At 44.0% G+C, this 23,511-nt stretch overlaps 1 protein-coding gene and 1 long non-coding RNA gene across 4 annotated transcripts in view; both read right to left on the bottom strand.

The window, feature by feature from the left end:
• Nucleotides 1–23,511, bottom strand: part of LOC129821737 (segment polarity protein dishevelled homolog DVL-3-like) — a 65,348-nt gene that overhangs the window by 28,419 nt on the left and 13,418 nt on the right. For both annotated transcript variants that reach the window (XM_055879353.1, XM_055879354.1), the window contains exon 2: nt 6,922–6,991. In XM_055879353.1, coding sequence (XP_055735328.1) covers nt 6,922–6,991 — 70 coding nt within the window. The remainder of the gene's footprint in view (nt 1–6,921; nt 6,992–23,511) is intronic.
• Nucleotides 8,758–10,933, bottom strand: LOC129821738 (uncharacterized). 2 transcript variants are annotated; one of them, XR_008754399.1, is made up of 3 exons: nt 10,161–10,933; nt 9,742–9,900; nt 8,758–9,342 (listed from the first exon to the last, which is right to left on the bottom strand). It is a non-coding gene; the product is annotated as an uncharacterized LOC129821738 (long non-coding RNA). The 2 variants fall into 2 exon arrangements; XR_008754400.1 differs by having other exon boundaries at nt 8,758–9,900.

Here is a 23,511-nt window from a genome sequence, read left to right as displayed (position 1 = left end):
TACAGGACTGACTGACTGACTAAAGGACTGACTACAGGACTGACTGACTAAAGGACTGACTGACTAAAGGACTGACTGACTAAAGGACTGACTGACTAAAGGACTGACTGACTGACTAAACAACTAAAGGACTGACTGACTAAAGGACTGACTGACTAAAGGACTGACTGACTAAAGGACTGACTACAGGACTGACTGACTGACTGACTAAAGGACTGACTACAGGACTGACTGACTAAAGGACTGACTGACTAAAGGACTGACTGACTAAAGGACTGACTGACTAAAGGACTGACTGACTGACTAAACAACTAAAGGACTGACTGACTAAAGGACTGACTGACTAAAGGACTGACTGACTAAAGGACTGACTGACTAAAGGACTGACTAAAGGACTGACTAAACAACTAAAGGACTGACTGACTAAACAACTAAAGGACTGACTGACTGACTAAACAACTAAAGGACTGACTGACTACAGGACTGACTGACTGACTGACTACAGGACTGACTGACTGACTAAAGGACTGACTACAGGACTGACTGACTGACTGACTAAAGGACTGACTGACTAAAGGACTGACTGACTAAAGGACTGACTGACTAAAGGACTGACTGACTAAAGGACTGACTAAACAACTAAAGGACTGACTAAACAACTAAAGGACTGACTAAACAACTAAAGGACTGACTAAACAACTAAAGGACTGACTAAACAACTAAAGGACTGACTAAACAACTAAAGGACTGACTAAACAACTAAAGGACTGACTAAACAACTAAAGGACTGACTAAACAACTAAAGGACTGACTAAACAACTAAAGGACTGACTAAACAACTAAAGGACTGACTGACTGACTAAACAACTAAAGGACTGACTGACTGACTAAACAACTAAAGGACTGACTGACTGACTAAACAACTAAAGGACTGACTGACTGACTAAACAACTAAAGGACTGACTGACTGACTAAACAACTAAAGGACTGACTGACTGACTAAAGGACTGACTACAGGACTGACTGACTGACTGACTAAAGGACTGACTGACTAAAGGACTGACTGACTAAAGGACTGACTGACTAAAGGACTGACTAAAGGACTGACTGACTAAAGGACTGACTGACTAAAGGACTGACTGACTAAAGGACTGACTAAAGGACTGACTAACTAAAGGACTGACTGACTAAAGGACTGACTGACTAAAGGACTGACTGACTAAAGGACTGACTGACTAAAGGACTGACTGACTAAAGGACTGACTGACTAAAGGACTGACTGACTAAAGGACTGACTGACTAAAGGACTGACTGACTAAAGGACTGACTGACTAAAGGACTGACTGACTGACTGACTAAAGGACTGACTGACTGACTGACTAAAGGACTGACTGACTAAAGGACTGACTGACTAAAGGACTGACTGACTAAAGGACTGACTGACTAAAGGACTGACTAAAGGACCTACTGACTAAAGGACTGATTGACTGACTGATGTGAAGGATGGTTTTGTTCTCTTTTTAACAAAAATATATGCCTTATAGTAATAGGACATGTTAATCACAATCACAAAACAAACAATTGTTGATGCTAAACAGACCTCCTGGATAAATTATATTTATTATAATCAGCAACGGTTTGTTAATTACACCCACACTGCACTCACAGGTATGGCTGAACAATTGGAGGCTACCTCTAGAACTGCCAGGCAGAATAGGCTAGCTTTGGACATGCTCCTTGCCAGTCAGGGAGGGGTCTGTAAAATGTTTGGGGAACAATGCTGTACCTTTATCCCTAACAATACTAGCCCTGATGGGAGCATTTCGAAAGCTGTAAGTGGTCTAGATAAACTATCAGTGGAGATGAAAGGATTGGCTGGAGTGGAGGAGAGTGGACTGTTCTCCTGGTTGGGTGGCTGGTACGGTAAGTACACTGCATTGATGGTTACTGGGTTTCTGACCCTCGTTGTTGTATTCCTTATGCTGATGTGCTGTGCTGCTTGCATCATACCCTGTTTGAAGAAATCTATTACAGATGTGGTGCGGGCTTCAGGTATGATGCCATTGCTTGAGGTTCCGGAAGGAGATGCTGACACTGAGTCTAACTTCCGGAGAAAAATGGGGCTGACTGAGGATGACCCCTGGTTTGCTGTGGGTGAGGTTGTGGAATGACAGAAGTTAACAAACAGCAGCGTGATGAAACTAACATACATGTTGTCCTCCCTTATATGAAGGTTTAAAGTTCCTGGGTGGCAAGGAGCCCACCTGGTACAGGATAGGTGTAGCAGGGAGGACCAGATGGTTTATAATGTTTTACTCTGTGTTTTCTAATATCAATAATGTTTTATGTGTTTTCTAATATCAATACATTTTTATAAAATGAATCATGTTGTTTTTGGTGAGTGACACCCAAGCGGGTGTCAAGGGGGAATCATAAAAACACCAATAAACTAGAGCTGTGTTCTGAATGTTCTTTAAGGGTTTAAAGTTCCCGGGGTTAACTACAACCTGGTATGTGTGTCTCGATCATTGAACGTGATGGTATCTTTTTCTTAGTATTTACACCCGCAAGGGGTGTAAAAAGGGGGATTGTGAAGGATGGTTTTGTTCTCTTTTTTAAAAAAAAGATATGCCTTATAGAAATAGGACATGTTAATCACAAAACATAGCGTGACTGCAGAAAAGCTGTTGCTAATCTAGGGTGTCGACTGTGCAAACCACAAGATTGAGACAAGATGGAAAAATGCTGAATAACAAGAAAACAGGAACTGCGCAATGTAGCAACCGACAACTCAGCTCAATCTTCATAACAAACACTTCCGGATACCTGGATCCTGTGTGCTGTGAGGCTGGGACCAGCCTGGGCACCACCGATAGGCTAGCAAGTTTAAACCACGCTAAGCCTCTACTGTGACAGGCCAACTCTAAAGTTGTAACTACCTCTGTCACAGTATAAAAGAAGATGTCTGTACTATTTCAGTCAGTTCTCTGCTTCACCCTGCGTGGTGATACATACAGTGAACCCGTATATACGAAAATTGCATTTACCATTTATCGCTTGTTAAATAAAAATACTTAAAGTATATTCGGTGACTGAATCACATGTTATCCTGATACCAGATTTGATTGACGCAACCCTTTACTGACGAAAGGACTGACTGACTAAAGGACTGATTGACTGACTGATTAAAGAACTGACTGACTGACTAAAGGAATAAAGGACTGACTAAAGGAATAAAGGACTGACTAAAGGAGTAAAGGACTGACTGACTGACTAAACGACTAAACGAATAAACGCCTTTTCGACCGACTAAACGACCGACTGATTAAAGGAGTGACCAATTAAACGACCAACTAAACAACCGACTAAACGGCAGACTAAATGATTAAACAACCAACTAAACAGCCGACTAAACGACAACTAATCGACTGACTGACTACTAAACCACTGAATGACTAATGGACGACTAAACGACTGACTAAACGACTAAGAGACTGACTAAATAACTAAACAACTAGCTAAATGACAAAACAACTGACTAAACCACTAATCGACTGGCTAAACGACTATTCAACTGGCTAAACGACTATTCGAGCTACTTTCTTTCTTGTGATGGTGCCACGTTGAAAGTCACTGAGCTCTTCAATAAGGCCATTCTACTGCTGTTTGTCTATGGAGATTGCATGGCTGTGCGCTCAATTGTATACACCTGTCAGCAAGGGTGTGCTGAAATAGCCAAATCCACTAATTTGAAGGGTTGTCCATACTTTTTTATATATAATGTATGATAACCAAGGTCTTTCTGCCTCTCTGGGAGAGAGAGGCACACAGACAGGGAAATGGACAGATAGCTAGAGAATGAGAGCTGCAGAGAAAGAGGCAGGGAGAGAGGGAGAGATAAGAAAAGCCTCCTGTTTCTCTCTTTAGGATTAGATAGGATTTCCACACAAGAGGCTGCTGTGCATGACTATGAATGGATTAGGATGTAGAAGTGTGCATGTGTTGGACAGAGATTAACTTGTGGAACACAGAGAATGTATGTATGTGAGTGAGTGAGTGAGTGAGTGAGTGAGTGAGTGAGTGAGTGAGTGAGTGAGTGAGTGGGAGAGTGAGTGAGTGGGAGAGTGAGTGAGTGGGAGAGTGAGTGAGTGGGAGAGTGAGTGAGTGGGAGAGTGAGTGAGTGGGAGAGTGGGAGAGTGGGAGAGTGGGTCAGTGAGTGAGTGGGTCAGTGAGTGAGTGGGTCAGTGAGTGAGTGTGTAGGTGAGTGAGTGTGTAGGTGAGTGAGTGTGTAGGTGAGTGAGTGTGTAGGTGAGTGACTGTGTAGGTGAGTGACTGTGTAGGTGAGTGACTGTGTAGGTGAGTGACTGTGTAGGTGAGTGACTGTGTAGGTGAGTGACTGTGTAGGTGAGTGACTGTGTAGGTGAGTGACTGTGTAGGTGAGTGACTGTGTAGGTTAGTGAGTGTTATAAAGGAGAAGAAATCGATGGACTTCGGGTTTCTACAGCACAACAGAAAGTATACAAATGAATGTCAACAACCATCTAACGACACATACAGTTGAAGTCGGAAGTTTACATACACCTTAGCCAAATAGATTTAAACTCAGTTTCACAATTCCTGAACGTTTAATCGTAGTAAAAATTCCCTGTCTTAGGTCAGTTAGGATCACCACTTTATTTTAAGAATGTGAAATGTCCGAATAATAGTAGAGAATGATTTATTTCAGCTTTGATTTCTTTTATCACATTCCCAGTAGGTCAGAAGTTTACATACACTCAATTAGTATTTGGTAGCAATGCCTTTAAATTGTTTAAATTCGGTCAAACGTTTCAGGTAGCCTTCCACAAGCTTTCCACAATAAGTTGGGTGAATTTTGTCCCATTCCTCCTGGCAGAGCTGGTGTAACTGAGTCAGGTTTGTAGGCCTCCTTGCTCAAGCACGCCTTTTCAGTTCTGCCCACAAATTTTCTATAGGAATGAGGTCAGGGTTTGTGATGGCCACTCCAATACCTTGACTTTGTTGTCCTTAAGCCATTTTGCCACAACTTTGGAAGTATGCTTGGGGTCATTGTCCATTTGGAAGACCCATTTGCAAGAACCATTTGCAAGACCAATTTGCGACCAAGCTTTAACTTCCTGACTGATGTCTTGAGATGTTGCTTCAATATATCCACATCATTTTCCTCCTCATGATGCCATCTATTTGTGATGTGCACCAGCCCTTCCTGCAGCAAAGCACCCCCACAACATGATGCTGCCACCCCCATGCTTCACGGTTGGGATGGTGTTCTTCGGCTTGCAAGCATCCCCCTTTTACCTCCAAACATAACGATGGTCATTGTGGCCAAACAGTTCTATTTGTGTTTCATCAGACCAGAGGACATTTCTCCAAAAAGTACGATATTTGTCCCCATGTGCAGTTGCAAACCGTAGTCTGGCTTTTATATGGTGGTTTTGGAGCAGTGGCTTCTTCCTTGCTGAGCGGCCTTTCAGGTTATGACAATACAGGACTCGTTTTACTGTGGATATAGATACTTTTGTACCTGTTTCCTCCAGCATCTTCACAAGGTCCTTTGCTGTTGTTCTGGGATTGATTTGTACTTTTCGCACCATAGTACGTTCATCTCTAGGAGACAGAACGCGTCTCCTTCCTGAGCGGTATGACGGCTGCATGGTCCCACGGTGTTTATACTGTGTACTATTGTTTGTACAGATGAACGTGGTACCTTCAGGCGTTTGGAAATTGCTCCCAAGGATGAACAGGACTTGTGAAGGTCTACAATTTTCTTTCTGAGGTCTTGGCTGATTTCTTTTGATTTTCCCATGATGTCAAGCAAGTTTGAAGGTAGGCCTTGAAATACATTCACAGGTACACCTCCAATTGACTGAAATTATGTCAATTAGCCTATCAGAACTTCTAAAGCCATGACATAATTTTCTGTAATTTTCCAAACTGTTTAAAGGCACAGTCAACTTAGTGTATGTAAACGTCTGACCCACTGCAATTGTGATACAATGAATTATAAGTGAAATAATCTGTCTGTAAACAATTATTGGAAAAATGACTTGTATCGTGCACGAAGTAGATGTCCTAACCGACTTGCCAAAATTATAGTTTGTTAACAAGACATTTGTGGAGTGGTTGAAAAACGAGTTTTAATGACTCCAACCTAAGTGTATGTGAACTTCAGACGTCAACTGTACAATCACACATGCATCCACAAAGGCATCACCACACACAGTTGCCAACACACAATAGCACAGACACACAGCTCACAAATAATCGAACCAACTGAAGCCAAAACAGATCCTACCAAAACTCAATTAAACAAGTCTGTTGGCTGTTCCCTAGCTAGTAAACAGTCACACACACGAACTAGACACACACATACTCTGCTCCTCTCAATCCACAATTCCACACACGCATCCTATCCAGTAGTGTGTTACGGCTCAATTCTGATCATAGTTGTGAGTTAGACCGTCATGTAACTTTTACATACAGTAACACCCTGGTGTGATGCATTTCAAGTGTTGAGTGTTAACATACAATATCTAGCACTTGGGGATGCAGTTGGTGACACACTGCAGTGAAGTGAACACATACACAGGCCTCTTCTCAACACTGATGAGGGACGTCTACATACAGAGGGGTCATGCAGATATACAGAGAGAGAGAGACAAAGAGAGACGAGAGAGGGAGAAAGGGAGAAAGAGAAAGGGAGAAAGAGGGAGGCAGAGAACAAAAAAATGGACTTTGGCAGAAATGAGAGAGAGATGAAAGAGAGAGAGAGAGAGAGAGAGAGAGAGAGAGAGAGAGAGAGAGAGAAATAGAGGGACGGGGAGAGAGAAAAACACTGGACTGTGGTGGAATTGAGATGGGGATAGGAGATGAAGGTGATAAACATAAAGAACAGTTGCTCACCCATGACACGACTCGGCCATTGAAAAAGGGCAGTTTGGCATTGTCGTCTGAGATCTCCTCTTTCACCACCCTGAGGGGAGAAAGAAGAGTCAAAATCCACCTTGTTACATACATTACAACATTAAAGGCAACCTCAGCAACGTGTATAAAAAAAATTACCTGTGGCCAGTATATTAAGTACACCACCCCGTTCACAAAACTGGTTCGCCTCTACAGACTGAGTCACTGCTGTGGCTTGCCATCTAATGCAGGCAGACAGGCATCCAGTTACTGTTCGATTGAGCGATAGAATGGGGAAAAACAAGTGAGCTAAGCAACTTTGAGAGTGGTATTATCGTCGGTGCCCGGCGCGTCGGCATCCAGGGCATTTCACGCATGACAGTGTCTCGGGTTTACCGAGAATGGTGCGACAAACAAAAAGCATGCAGTCAGTCTGTGGGTGAAAACAGCTCGTTGATGTTAGAAGTGGAGGGAGAAGGTCAAGAATCGCGAAAGCTAACAGGCGGGTCACAGACAAATAACTGTGCAGTACAACAGTGGTGTGCAGAACGACATCTCGGAATCACACAACTCCTCGATCCTTGTCACGGATGAGCTATTGCAGCGGATGACCCCACCGGGTTCCACCCCTATACGCTAAAAACAAGAAGAAGTGGCTCCAGTGGGCACGCAATCACACCAACACTGGACAATTGAGGAGTGGAAAAACATTGCCTGGTACACGACAGGGAGTTCAGTTTTCTTGAGTGGCCTGCGCAGTCCCCAGACCTCAACCCAGTAGAGCATCTTTGGGATGAGATGGAATGGGCTATTCAGAGCATAAGTGTACCGCCATCCAATCTCCTTGATGCCATCAGGTCAGCATGGTCCAACAACCCTATGGAATGTTTCTGACACCTTGAAGAATGCCCAGAAGAATTCAGACTGTTATGGAGGCGAAGGGGAGGTCCGACCTGCTACAAGTTGGGTGTACATTATAAACTGGCCAGTGAATGTATACACTGTTCCGAAATTATGACACCCTTGATAAAGATGAGCAAAAATGACCATAAAACTCAATAATCAAATACTGAGCTATATTGAATGCTCCAAAAATGGGGATATTCTATTATTTTATACTAATACAATTGCTCAGAGAAAGAGGTTTTGTTTAACATCAAAATCAAAAAGGTAGCAGTCAAATGATTGACACCCCGTTTTCAATTCCTCACCTTGTGAGGATAATGGCACCGAGCCTTTTTCAGTGCTGTTATCCTCGCAAGTTTTTAAAGGTATTGAAAACAGAACTTCCAGTGGCATGCATTGAAACACATTGGTTTTTTTTGCAAAAAATGAGTTAACAGATTTATTTTCAAATAATTGTCAACATAACACCATATTAAGATGTGGCACGTTCACTGTATTACAAGGAACAACTAGAAGCTTGATTTCGCGCCAGCAGCTAGCATCATCTGTCCGTTCACAATTCACCTGTGGGAACATGGCGGCTCTCAACACCCGACAGCAGAAAAACAGCAAAAATTACCTCGGCCCTCGACTTGCAATTAAAACCGGCAAATTAATATGTTGCAGTGCTCACTTCTAAAGTGGATAACTTACTCAACTAAAGCGGGAAGTTTGAAGACAGCGGCCAATGTGACTTCATGACCTGCAAACTAATGAGTATAAATACATTTTACAGCTGTTTTAGTGCCGAATGTATTTTTCTATGGCTTGATCCTTGATCAGACATTTTCTTATCTGGATAGTAATATATTAAAACACAAATCTGCACCAAAACAAATTACAAATAGCATTTAGCCTTACACTTGATAAGGAAAGACAAAACAAGTAATATAATATTAATGAAAGAAAAACTTTATTGAAAGAATAAGGTTAGAGGAATACATTGTCTCATTCAAACCTGTAACCATCATAGCCATAACATTATATACAACATTCATCTCAGGGATATTGTCATCAAAATGGATGTGGATGGGGAGCAACGCTGGGCAGTATCTTACACCTGGAGGGGTGGGGGACAGGCATCAGTTGGCATGGCATCAAGCGTACTGTATTTCTAGAACCTCCCTAAACCAGCCTGACCTTGCAAGCACACATTCTGTCCCTCTGCAAGTGAAGAGAAACCAGTCTCAGCAAAGTGTTCAATCTATTTGATTCAACGTCAATATGGAGTATATTCTTTAACATTTGCATCGTGCGTTTGGACATACTGAGCCAGCTGCTCGTGGGATGCCTTCCTCGGGATCTCAGTCTGCTTGACAGCCAGACCTCTGACACGACCCAGCTCCTGTAGTAGAGAGAGATGTATTCCTAAGGCAACACAGAGGAATTCTTGTATAAATTTGATAAGAGTCCCTTTGGGGGCTGGGCTGCCCTACACTCCTCTGTCAGCTCAGTGTAGCCCACGCCAGGTTCACCCTGCACAGGAGGAACAAAGGTTTATTATATTTCAATGCTAGGGCTGCGTTCCAAATGGCATCCTAATCCATAGAGAGGGCATCAGTGTGGACATATTTGACAGTTACCTTTACTGGTGCCTATGTCCGCAATGAATCACACTACCTGGAGTGCCTCAACCTACAACAATGTTGGTCCCCTACTACGCATAACCACTTGCCCTCGCTTGCCCACATAGCCAACTCCTACGTATAGCCATCTCCTATGGTAACATAGCATGACAACTATCATACAACAGGATGAACAGATCTGGGACCAGGCTAGCCAAATGTTGATTCTTCGCCACAATGTTCACCTTCCTGTCTTGTGTGTGTCTTTGTGTGTGTGTTCTGTTACCCTGGCTTATCGTATCGTGCTCACCTGGGCTGTGAGGGTATGTCCTGTGAGGGTGTGATTGTCCCTCAGCCCTTTCTTCAGCCTCAGCAGCATGTTGTCCCTGCCAGTCCTTGTCACCGTGGGGACAACTTCTACAGTGTCCTCCTCATGAAGGTTTGAGAGCCGACAGTCCACCTCACTGTCCTATAGAAAGAGAGAGCATTTAAAAATCATAGACCTAATAATAATAAATGCATACAGTTCCTTCAGAAAAGTATTCAGAACATGACTTTCTACATTTTGTTATGTTACAGCCATATTCTAAAATGGATTAAATCGTTTTTTCCCCTCTCATTAATCTACACAAAATACCACAATGACAAAGCAAAAAAACTATTTTGTAATTTTTGCAAATGTATTTACATTAGTATTCAGACCGTTTACTCAGTACTTTGTTGACGCACCTTTGGCAGCAATTACAGCCTTGATTATTCTTGGGTATGACGCTACAAACTTGGCAGACCTGTATTTGAGGAGTTTCTCCCATTATTCTCTGTGGATCCTCTCAAGCTCTGTCAGGTTGGATGGGAGTGTCGCTGCACAGGCATTTTCAGGTCTCTCCAGAGATGTTCGATCAGGTTCAAGTCCGGGCTCTGGCTGAGTGGCTCAGCCAGAGACTTGTCCCAAACCACTCCTATTGTTATCCTGTTGGAAGGTGAAGATTTGTGCCAGTCTTCTGAGTCCTGAGCGCTGTGGAGGCTTCATCTATACCTTGTTTGCTCCATTGATCTTTTCCTGACTAGTCTCCCAGTCCCTGCAGCTGAAAAACATCACCACAGCATGATGCTGCCACCACCATGCTTCACAACAGGGATGGCATTGAAAAGGTTAATGAGCGGTGCCTGGTTTCCTCCAGACATGACACTTGGCATTCAGGGCAAGGAGTTCAATCTTGGTTTCATCAGACCAGAGAATATTGTTTCTCATGGTCTGAGAGTCCTTTAAGGTTATTTTTGGCAAACTCCAAGCGGGCTGAGGAGTGGCTTCCGTCTGGCCACTCTGGCCTGATTGGTGGAATGCTGCAGAGATGGTTGTTTTTCTGGAAGGTTCTCCCATCTCCACAGAGGAACTCTGGAGCTCTGTCAGAGTGACCATCGGGTTCTTGGTCACCTCCCTGACCAAGGCCCTTCTCCCCCGATTGCTCAGTTTGTCCGGGGGGCCAGCTCTAGGAAGAGTCTTAGTGGTTCCAAACTTCTTCCCTTTAAAAATGGAGGATAAAAGATAAGTCAAAATACAGTCAAAATAAAAAAAATAAAGTTTAAATGAACTGATGGGCAGTGTTGTTACAGCTCATGCCCGTTTGCCTGAGGCTGATGTCACGCAGGTGTTTGTACACATGTATAAACACACACTCTCATTCAAATGCACACATACATATGTAAATAGTGCCATATATGCATTCAAACATATTCAGTGTTATGATATTTGTTGTCCTTGATGTCTTGTTTTTTTGCATTGTTGTTTTCATTCGTTTGCATTGGGGGTTGGGGGCTTGTGGGGGGGGGGGGGTAATGAGCGTGGGGAAAGGAATTATTTCATTTTTCTTGGGGGGGGGGGGGGGTCGGATGGTGGAGGGGAAGCTCTTGAGGAACTGTGTATGGGATCTTGAAGGGCCGGTGGCCTGGCGTTTGGGAGCTTGGGCAAGTGGCTGATAGGTCGCTAGTTCGGGTCCCCGTTTTTGACCTTGTGAGATCTGTCGACGTGCCCTTGAGCAGGGCGTTGACCCTGGTTGCTTCTGTGGGTTGCTCTTGATGGGAGTCTTTTAGATGAAAATGTAATGTAGATGTTGAGTGGCTTCACTGCAAGTAGATTGCATGTTTTAATATTCAACAAAAATAGAAAAAGAAAAGGCCACTGTGTTCTTGGGGACCTTCAATGCTACAGAATAGTTTTGGTACCCTTCCCCAGATCTGTGCCTCGACACAATCCTGTCGCAGACCTCATGGCGTGGTTTTTGCTCTGATATGCACCGGCAACTGTGGGACCTTATATAGACAGGTGTGTGCCTTTCCAAATCATGTCCAATCAATTGAATTTACCACAGGTGGACTCCAATAAAGTTGTAGAAACATTATTAGATAATGATAATAGATAATTTCAATAAGCATTTTTCAAAGGCTGGCCATGTTCCACCTGGCTACCCCAACCCCGGCCAACATCTCAGCATCCCCTGCAGCAACTTTTTTGCTTTATCTTGGCTCATTGTAAATGAGAACTTGTTCTCAACAGGCCTACCTGGTTAAATAAAGGTGAAATTAAAAGAAAGTTAAATAAAATGAGTAAATCCTTTTCCCCTCATCAACACACAATACCCCATAATGACAAAGCAAAAACAGGTTTCTAGAAATCTTTGCAAATGTATTACAAATAAAAAACTAAAATACCTTATTTACATAAGTATTGCTATGAGACTCAAATTTGAGCTCAGGTGCATCCTGTTTCCATTGATCATCCTTGAGCTGTTTCTATAACTTGACTGGAATCCGCCTGTGGTAAATTCAATTGATTGGATATGATTTGGAAAAGCACACACACCTGTCTATATAAGGTCCCACAGTTGACAGTGCATGTCAGTGCACAAACCAAGCAATGAGGTCAAAGGAATTGTCCGTAGAGCTCCAAGATAGGATTGTGTCGAGGCACAGATCTGGGGAAGGGTACCAAAAAAATTCTGCAGCATTGAAGTTCCACATGATTCCATGTGTTATTTCATAAAAATAAAGAAAAACCCTTGAATGAGTAGGTGTCCAAACTTTTGACTGGTACTGTATATATTTGTAGCTCATGTTGTGTGTAAATGTCCGTTTTCAGAAGTACAATTGGTGATTTGATGGCGGTGTTAAGGTTGCATTATGTAACTTTTTGGGCAACCCAACCAAATTCACATAAAATGTCAGTTATAGATCTGTCACTTATTGAAAGCAAGTCTAAGTGGTAGGTCTGTTCTATTTGCGCTATTTCTATACTTTCCGTTCTTAAGTTTCGTTTTTGCGTCTTACTTTCAGTTTTGTACACCGGCTTCAAACTGTTAAATACAATATTTGCTGTTACTGAAAATATTTCACATCGGTTTAGATGGTACATTGATACTTTACACTACATTGCTTGTTTTGTCAAACTGAAATTAAGGGAACTATTACAATTTTAGCAATCAGGAAATGGCGGAGCGATCTCTGCATATTGCACATAACTATTATTTCGAAATTAGATCCTCTTGGCTGGAAAGGGTTTTCTAAACTAGAAGGGGAAATCAATCTCAAAAAAAGAAAACAGAATCACTCGAAAATCGTAACCGTAAATTCAATGTGCGGGTCACAGGACTTGAAACTGGTGTATTAGTGTATTAGACCCAGCATCCTTCATGAGTAATATTTTCTGTTAACTGTTTGGGCAGGGTTCCATGCCGCTGATAAACATTGCGCACCGCATGGGTCCTCACGTCAAAGGATCTCTGTGTTCGATTGTACGAATCCTTTACGGTTCGTTCTAGTCGGGCAGCTTAGTCTCCTATTCAGAGGACCCTACTTTTGTTAGTGTCTTATTGGTCAAGGTCACACCAAATACGTATCACCACATCTCGTTGAGCCTATAAAGCAGCTTTGATTCCCGGGACTTCAGTTTCAGCTGATCTATGACCTCAGCACGCTGTGTGGTCAGAAATGTGTTTTCCCTCATCCTGAACTTTTTCTCCTATGGACTGAGCCTGAGAATTGAACCCTGTGGCACCCCCATACAGACTGCCAGAGGTCCGGACAGCAGGCACTCCGATTTGACGCACTGAACTCTATCAGGGAAGTAGTTGGTGAACCAGGCGAGGCAGTCATTTGAGAAGCCAAGGCTATGGAGTCTGCCGATAAGAATGCGGTGATTGGCAGAGTCGAAAGCCTTGGCCAGGTCGATGAAGACGGCTGCACAGTACTGTCTTATCGGTGGCGATTATGATATCGTTTAGGACCTTAACCGTGGCTGAAGTGCACCCATGACCAGCTCAGAAACCAGATTGTATAGTGGAGAAGGTAAGGTGGGATTCGAAATGGTCGGTGATCTGTTTATTAACTTGCCTTTCAAAGATTTTAGAAAGGCAGGGCAGGATGGATATAGGTCTATAAGAGTTTGGGTCTAGAGTGTCTCCCCCTTTGAAGAGGGGGATGACCGCGGCAGCTTTCCAATCTTTGGGGATCTCAGACGATACGAAAGAGGTTGAATAGGCTTGTAATATAGGTTGCAACAATTCGGCAATACATTTTAAAATGAAAAGGGACCAGATTGTCTAGCCCAGCTGATTTGTAAGGATCCAGATTTTGCAGCTCTTTCAAAACATCAGCTGTCTGGATTTGGGTGAAGTAGAAGCGGGTGGTGATTGGGCAAGTTGCTGCAGGGGGTGCTGAGATGTTGGCCGGGGTAGTGGTAGCCAGGTGGTAAGCATGGCCAGCCTTTGAAAAATGCTTATTGAAACTATCGATTATTGTAGATTTATCGGTGGTGACAGTGTTTTCTATCCTCAGTGCAGTGGGCAGCTGGGAGGAGGTGCTCTTATTCTCCATGGACTTTACAGGTGTCCAAAAACTTTTTGATATCAGTGCTTCATGAAGTAAATTTATGTTTGAAAAAGCTAGCCTTAGCTTTCCTAACTGACTGAGTATATTGGTTCCTGACTTCCCTGCAAAGTTGCATATCACGGGGGCTATTCGATGCGAATGCAGTACGCCACAGGATGTTTTTGTGCTGGTCAAAGGCAGTCAGGTCTGGAGTGAACCAAGGGCTATATCTGTTCTTAGTTCAACATTTTTTGAATTGGGCATGCTTATTTAAGGTGGAGAGGAAAGCACTTTTGAAGAGCAACCAGGCATACTCTACTGACGGGATAAGGTCAATTAGGTCGATTAGAAAGGCCTGCTCGCTGAAGTGTTTTAGGGAGCGTTTGACAGTGATGAGGTGTGGTCGTTTTACCGTGGACCCATTACGCACACAGGCAATAAGGCAGTGATCGCTGAGATCCTGGTTGAAGACAGTAGAGGTGTATTTAGAGGGCACGTTGGTCAGGATGATATCTATGAGGGTGCCCATGGTTATGGATTTAGGGTTGTACCTGGTAGGTTCCTTGATAATTTGTGTGAGATTGAGGGCATCTAGCTTAGATTGTAGGACGGCCGGGGCGTTAAGCATGTCCCAGTTTAGGTCACCTAGCAGCACGAGCTCTGAAGATAGACGCGGGGCGATCAATTCACATATGGTGTCCAGGGCACAGCTGGGGGCTGAAGGGGGTCTATAACAAGCGGCAACGGTGAGAGACTTGTTTCTGGAAAGGTGGATTTTTAAAAGTAGAAGCTCGAATTGTTTGGACACAGACCTGAATACTATGACAGAACTCTGGAGGCTCTCTCTGCAGTAGATTGCAACTCCGCCCCCTTTGGCAGTTGTATCTTGTCGGAAAATGTTATCGTTAGGGATGGAAATTTCTGGATTTTTGGCGGCCTTCCTAAGCCAGGAATCAGACACGGCTAGGACATCCGGGTTGGTGGAGTGTGCTAAAGCAGTGAATAAAACAAACTTAGGGAGGCGGCTTCTAATGTTAACATGAAAACCAATGCTTTTACAGTTACAGAAGTCTACAAATGAGAGCGCATGGGGAATGGGAGAGATGCTGGGGGCTGCAGCTAAGTTGGAAGTCTGTTGATATCCCTGTAGTTGTGTGGGGGCTGTGTTTTGGCAAAGTGGGTGGGGTTATATCCTGGTCTAGTTGCCCCTGTCCGGGGGTATCGTTGGACGAGGCCACAGTGTCCCCCGCCCCCTCCTGTCTCAGCCTCCAATATCTATGCTGCAATAGTCTATTTGCCGGGTGGCTAGGGTCAGTCTGTTATATCTGGTGTAATTCTAATGTCTTATCTGGTGTCCTGGGTGAATTTAAGTATGCTCCCTCTAATTCTCTCCCTCTCCTCCCGGAAGACCTGAGCCCTAGGACCATACCTCAGGATTACCTGGCCTGATGACTCCTTGATGTCCCCAGTCCACCTGGTCATGCTGCTGCTCCAGTTTCTGCCTGCGGCTATGGAACCCTGACATGTTCACCGGACGTGCTACCTTGTCTAGGAGCTGCTGTTTTCGACTTGCTCTCTCTACTGCACCTGCTGTCTCTAACTCTGAATGCTCGGCTATGAAAAGCCAACTGACATTTACTCCTGAGGCACTGACCTGTTGCATCCTCTACAACCACTTTGATTATTATTTGACCCTGCTGGTCATCTTTGAACAATCTGGCCTTAAATGGTCATGTACTCTTATAATCTCCACTAAGCACAGCCAGAAGAGGACTGGCTACCCCTCAGAACCTGGTTCCTCTCTAAGTTTCTTCCTAGGTTCCTGCCTTTCCGGGGAGTTTTTCCTAGCCCCTACATCTGCGTGGATTGTGGTTTGGGGTTTTAGGCTGGGTTTCTGTATAAGCACTTTGTGACATCTGCTGATGTAAAAAAAGAGCTTTATAAATACTTTTGATTGATGGCATCTGTGCATTCAAATTGCCATTGATAAAATGAAATTGTGTTCATTGTCCGTTGCCTGCCCATACTATAACCCCACCGCCACCATAGGGCACTCTGTTCACAACGTTGACATCAGCAAACCACTCGCCCACGCAACACCATACAAGTGGTCTGCAGTTGTGAGTACAGTTGGACGTACTGCCAAATTCTCTAAAATGCGTTGAAGGAAGCTTATGGTAGAGGAGTTAACTTTGAATTCTCTGGCAAAAGCTTTAGGTGGACATTCCTGCAGTCAGCATGCCAATTGCATGCTCCCTCAGATATTTGTGACATTGTGTTGTGTGACAAAACCCTACATTTTAGAGCGGTCTTTTATTGCCACCCCAGCACAAGGTGCACCTGTGGAATCAGCTTTTTTATATGCCACACCTGTCAGGTGGATGGAATTATCTTGGCAAAGAAGAAATGCTCACTAACAGGGATGTAAACACATTTATGCACAACATTTGACAGAAAAAAGTTATGCGTATGGAAAAAAAACTGCTCATGAAACATGTGACAAACACTTCACATGTTGGGTTTATATTTTGGTTCAGTGTATAAACCACTACAAAAATGTCCATGAATTATTATCCACATAATAATTCAAATCAAATTCACATTTCCTGTTGCTGCAGGATTATATTCCTGCTGTGAGAAGATGTTAAAATTAAGATAGCACATCTATATATTTTATTTTCAGCATGAATAAGTAAGAAATCACACACACATTCACACAAAGACACACCAGTAATCTGACAGGAACTCTACTGTATCACACACACACACCTGGAGATGCATTCAGACACAAAGATGCTTTGAATAATGAGTTTACCATTTGTCCTAGCGGACGAAGAGACGAAGAGGCAGAGAGAAGAACACAGTGTGTGTGTGTGTGTGTGTGTGTGTAATGCAGAAACTCTGGGGCTAAGTCCTAAATGGCACCTATTCCCTACATAGTGCCCTACTTTTGAGGGCTCTCGTCAAATATAATGCACTATGAAATGAATAAAGTGCCATTTAGGACGTACCCGGTGGCTGTCCCAAGCAGTGGTGGCCATCCCCTGCGGATCATTTTATTAAGCACTGGAATAACAATAATAATCTCTCTCTCTCCATCCCTCCCTCTGCATCTCGATTACTCTTTTAATGCTTTTTTCTCTGCCGCCCACTACCATTCTCTCCCTCTGCCGCCCACTACCATTCTCTCCCTCTGCCGCCCACTACCATTCTCTCCCTCTGCCCGACTCAATCTCTCTCACCGTCTCTGCTTCTGTCTCCCTTTCTCCATCTCTTTCACTCATCTCATGCAAAGCCATGACTCAAACACAACATTTGCATATTCACCTCTGTAATAGGGAGAAAACGGTGTGACTGAGTGAGGCCACACAATGACATGAAACATTGTGTTTTAATTAACTCCAAAGTGCCTCAGCAAGGTTTTCAATATGCACACGGATGCGTGTGGCTGCTACTGCTGCCTAAATTACGTGGGGCAGGCAGATGAAATTAAATGCTTATGAACTGATTATCCCCAATTCACTTTCTCTCTCACTGCCCCCGAGACCCCGTGCCTGCGCAAGCTGTGATCTCATTCTCCCCCCTTCAGTTTCTCCCCCTCTGTCTCATCTAGATTCTCCTCCATCTCATGCTCCCTTTCTTTGACACTCACTCGCTCCCTTCCTCCTATTTCCAGAATAAGAACAGCAAACTGTGTGAGCTGTGTGCACGTGTGCTCGTGAAAGCGGTATGTGCGTTAATGTGTGTGTTCACGGGATTACATGTGACTCCAAGTTAACAAGAGCAGCGGTGAGGGATATTAACTCTCCATAGTGTGGTGGTGATTGACATTGACTCAGCCTCTGAACCCACTGCCAAGCTGGGAGGTCTAGGGCATCCATGTACTTGTAAAAGAGGTCATGAGCACTAATCCAGCGGCAGCACAGGATTTACCATTGTTCTAGCACTGACTGAGCACTAATCCAGCAGCACCACAAGCCATAGCCATCAAAACACAGATTATATTACATAAACTCACCATGATTTTACATACATTTTTACCTCGACTCCGCTGGATCATTCTCTAAATGCATGTCAATGGATGACACAACAACCCATGGGGGATCAATATGAACACTAGCATACTACTTAGAATGAAGTAATGTATTGGGCATGCATCCTAAGTAGTGTGCTAGTATGGATATTGGATCGTAGTGCATGTTTCTCAGCCTAACCTTAACCTTTCTCGCCACACGTCTGTCTCACAAGATGTCCAGACATCTTCGGGGTCGGTCCACACGTTTCCTCTCATCCCAACTACCCTTCTCCTTCTCTCAATCCCTTTGCTCCTCTTCGTTTGTCCCTGAAACCCTCCGTCAACAACCTCTGTCCTCTACGCCCTCTCCTCCCCAACTGACATTAAAAAAAAAAAGTCGTATTGATCCGTAGTTGGGTTCTATAGCCAATATAAATAGAGACCGGAGTTGTTGCTGGCCAGGTCACACGGACCTCTCACAACACCGAAAGGACAACAAATGGAACTCAGGCAACACATCTGCATAGACACACTCTCCCAGTCACACATACCAAGACAAGAAGAGGACACGTGAACGGGCGTTTTATTACATTAGCACATTAGTCAGAAAATTAACTACACAATGTTATTTTGTAACTATTGTATTTCAATTACCCTCATTGCAATTCTGATTGTAAAACTGCTTGATTCAGAATGACAAACAAAGGAAAGTTAGTGACCTACAGTAGTGCATGCACACATTTTGGAATGGGTGGCCCCAGCAGGAATCGAACATATGATCCCGCCGCTGCAATCGCCATGCTCTACAAACGGTGCCACGCAGGACAGCGTGCCACGGGTTGCTTGACTGGTTTATCTATCTACCCAGGTCTGCAGGTGCAGACTGCTCCACTGATGTGGCAAAGCAGTGAAGCTCTAACAACTAGGCCCTGCATCTTCATAGCCCCCTCCCTGATTAGATTTACTACTGACATAAGGCGGATGCTGCTCTGGACATAATGTACACGGATGGAGAGCGGGAGAAGGGAAGTGCTAGGAAAAAGAGGGAGGATGAAAGAGAGAGACTGAAGGGATCGGGAAAGAGAGCAGGAGAGAAGGGATAGAGTTGAAGGGGGGGGGGGGGGGTAATAATCGCAGAGGTTCAGAGTCTGCATCCTTTTATCTTCCCAGCCTTGAACAACACAAATAGGACCGAGAGACGGATTAAATATCCACAGAGATCAGACACAGCTAACATATTCCCCAGTACATGCTCACACATCTAATATGCAAATAGTCTCATGTAGACAGAGAAGAAAGAGGCGAGGACAAGAAAATAAAACAGGAAGAAGGGAGGAAAGTAGGTCAGCTTCCTTAAAGAAAGAAAGACACACACAGAGAGACAGACAGAGAGAGAGAGAAGACCAGGGGCTGCATTTATAACCATTGAGTCAATTTAATTGCATAAATTTCACACTAAATATCTACGTGCACCATTTCTCAAAAGAATACAAATGTTAAACAAATATTGAGATTTATAAACCGTTATCAATCAGACCTGTCATAAAACTGTCCAAATATTCTAATATCAATAAAATATGCGCATTTTCCTACCAGAGATGTGTTTCCATCAAATTGACTTGTTCCGGATTTTTAAAAAAGTATGTGGAGTGATGACAGTGCACATAAAAATAACTTTTGGGGTTAAATTCCTATGTACCGAATTTAAAAAACACACTAGTTAAAATGGGTTTACTGATGGGTTTTGTCAGTAAAGATGTTACGTTATATAGAGTGTGTGACCACTCTGTTATTGGCACGTGCGCTCTAGTCAATAGCTCGCAGATGCAGTGCGGGTATAGCCGAAATGACTAGATTATTATGGACAAAAGAGCGAGATTATTTTAATTTAATTTCGACTGCGACAAAGCCTGGACTCAAACCAGGATTTCTACACCACTGCGCCACTCAGGAGGCCCATATTATATCAATATTTGCGCCTAATATGCTTATCCCACCTTGTGGGATATATGCTTATCCCACCTCCCACATTTCACATCCGTTACACTAGCGCATTTTGTTTCTGACCGTTTGAGCAGACACATGCACATTTGTGGCCTGCTGGAGGTCATTTTGCAGGGCTCTGGCAGTGCTCCTCCTTGCAAAGGCGGAGGTAGCGGTCCTGCTGCTGGGTTGTTGCCCTCCTACGGCCTCCTCCACGTCTCCTGATGTACTGGCATGTCTCCTGGTAGCGCCTCCATGCTCTGGACACTACGCTGACAGACACAGCAAACCTTCTTGCCACAGCTCGCATTGATGAGCCATCCTGGATGAGCTGCACTACCTGAGCCACTTGTGTGGGTTGTAGACTCCGTCTCATGCTACCACTAGAGTGAAAGCACCGCCAGCATTCAAGTGACCAAAACATCAGCCAGGAAGCATAGGAACTGAGAAGTGGTCTGTGGTCACCACCTGCAGAATCACTCCTTTATTGGGGGTGTCTTGCTAATTGCCTATAATTTCCACCTGTTGTCTATTCCATTTGCACAACAGCATGTGAAATTTATTGTCAATCAGTGTTGCTTCCTAAGTGGACAGTTTGATTTCACAGAAGTGTGATTGACTTGGAGTTACATTGTGTTGTTTAAGTGTTCCCTTTATATTTTTGAGCAGTGTAGTAGGTTACATACAATAGTAGCATACATACATCAAAGTAAAAGATCAACTGTCTTGATGTTCACCTGTAAATTTGTCTGTGGGCTATAAAGCACACTGCCTGTGGCATTACATACAGGAAAACTTTAAAACACAGCCTATCTATTTACATAGGCCCAATTAAAATGAGAGAAGTGCATAGAGCTGGGCGATATATCAAATTCATTTGATTAATTCGAATGTAGGTATTTGTGCGATATTCCAAATGCCTGTATCGCAGAATCTCGATGTTTTTGTATTTTTCATTTTTATGATCGTTCATGTCTGCTTGTTCTCATGTCTTTTTGGTCTCGTCTGCTCCTTCTGTGCTGTGCACCTTCCCATTTACACCCGAGATCTGTATACAGCGCATTTTCCACGTTTTGTTACGTTACAGCCTTATTCTAAAATGTATAATAGTTTTTTTCCCTTCATCAGACCCTTTACTCAGTACTTTGTTGAAGCACCTTTGGCATCGATTACAGCCGAGTCTTCTTGGGTACGACGCTACAAGCTTGGCACACCTCTATTTCGCGAGGTTCTCACATTCTTCTCTGAAGATCCTCTCAAGTTCTGTTAGTTTGATTGGGGAGCGTTGCCGCACAGCTATTTTCAGGTCTCTACATAGATGTTCGATCGGGTTCAAGTCTGGGCTCTGGCTGGGCCACTCAAGGACATTCAGAGACTTGTCCCAAAGTCACTCCTGCATTGTCTTGGCTGTGTGCTTAGGGTCATTGTCCTGTTGGAAGATGAATCTTGCCCCCAGTGTGAGGTCCTGAGTGCTCTGGAGCAGGTTTTAATCAAGGATCTCTGTACTTTGCTCCATTTATCTTTCCCAAGATCCTGACTAGCCTCCCAGTCCCTGTCGCTGAAAAACATGCACACAGCAAGATGCTCCCACCACAGGGATAGCGCCAGGTTTCTTCCAGACATGACACTTGGCATTCAGGCCAAATAGTTCAATATTGGTTTCATCAGACCAGAGAATCGTTTTTCTCATGGTCTGAAAGTCCTTTAGGTGCCTTTAGGCAAACTGTGCCTTTTACTGAGGAGTGGCTTTTGTCTGTCCACTCTACCATAAAGGCCTGACTGGTGGAGTACTTCAGAAATGGTTGTACTTCTAGAAGATTCTCCCATCCCCACAGAGGAACTCTGGAGCTCAATCAGAGTGAACATCGGGTTCTTGATCACCTCCCTGACTAAGGTCCTTCTCCCTGACTAAGGTCCTTCTCCCCCGATTGCTCAGTTTGGCCAGGCAGCCAGTTCAAGGAAGAGTCTTGGTGGTTCCAAACTTCTTCCATTTAAGAATGATGGAGGCCACTGTGTTCTTGGGGACCTTCAACGCTGCAGAAATGTTTTGGTACCCTTCCCCAGATCTGTGCCTTCGACACTATCCTGTCTCGAAGCTCTACAGACAATTCCTTCGACCTCATGGCTTGGTTTTTGCTCTGACATGCACTCTGAACTGTGGGACCTTATATAGACAAGGTGAGTGCCTTCAACAAATCATGTCCAATCAATTGAATTTACCACAGGTGGACTCCAGTGAAGTTGTAGAAACATCAAGGATGATCAATGGAAACAGGATGCATCTGAGCTCAATTTCATAGCAAAGGGTCTGAATACTTATGTAAATAAGGTATATAAACTCAGCAAAAAAGAAACGTCCTCTCAATGTCAACTGCGTTTACTTTCAGCAATCTCAACATGTGTAAATATTTGTATGAACATAAACAAAATTCAACAGGCATAAACTGAACAAGTTCCACAGACAAGTGACTAACAGAAATTGAATAATGTGTCCCTCAAGAAAGGGGGGGGGGGGGTCAAAATCAAAAGTACCAGTCAGTATCTGGTGTGGCCACCAGCTGCATTAAGTACTGCAGTGCATCTCCTCCTCATGGACAGCACCAGATGTGCCAGTTCTTGCTGTAAGATGTTACCCCACTCTTCCACAAAGGCACCTGCAAGTTCCAAGACATTTCTGGGGGGGGAATGGCCCTGGCAGAACAGGGCCATTCCCAGGTCCCAGACGTGCTCAATGGGATTGAGATCCGGGCTCTTCGCTGGCCATGGCAGAACACTAACATTCCTGCCTTGCAGGAAATTATGCACAGAATGATCAGTATGGCTGGTGGCACCTCATGCTGGAGGGTCATGTCAGGATGAGCTTGCAGGAAGGGTACCACATGAGGGAGGAGGATGTCTCCCGTGTAACGCACAGCGTTGAGATTGCCTGTAATGACAACAAGCTCAGTCCGATGATGCTGTGACACACCACCCCAGACCATGACGGACGCTCCACCTCAATGACGGTCCTGTCTGGTCCCCATTTCTTCCACCAGTTCCCCATCACCCTGTTCCAATCCGCCCTGCTCCGAACAGAGGGCCACAAGTTCTGGCCAGCTGCTGCTGGCCCCCGTCTTCAGCCCAGTAGGCAGGGTCGTGTTCATTACAGTACAAAATAGAAATGTTTTGCAACTGAAAACTAAATCTCTATACCAAGTCACTCACGTGTACACGCCTCTG

This window comes from Salvelinus fontinalis, chromosome 24 (genome assembly GCF_029448725.1).
Source record: "Salvelinus fontinalis isolate EN_2023a chromosome 24, ASM2944872v1, whole genome shotgun sequence".
Lineage (NCBI taxonomy): Eukaryota > Metazoa > Chordata > Actinopteri > Salmoniformes > Salmonidae > Salvelinus > Salvelinus fontinalis.
The sequence above is the reverse complement of the archived record's forward strand: the minus strand, read 5'-3'. Positions and strand labels throughout refer to the sequence as shown.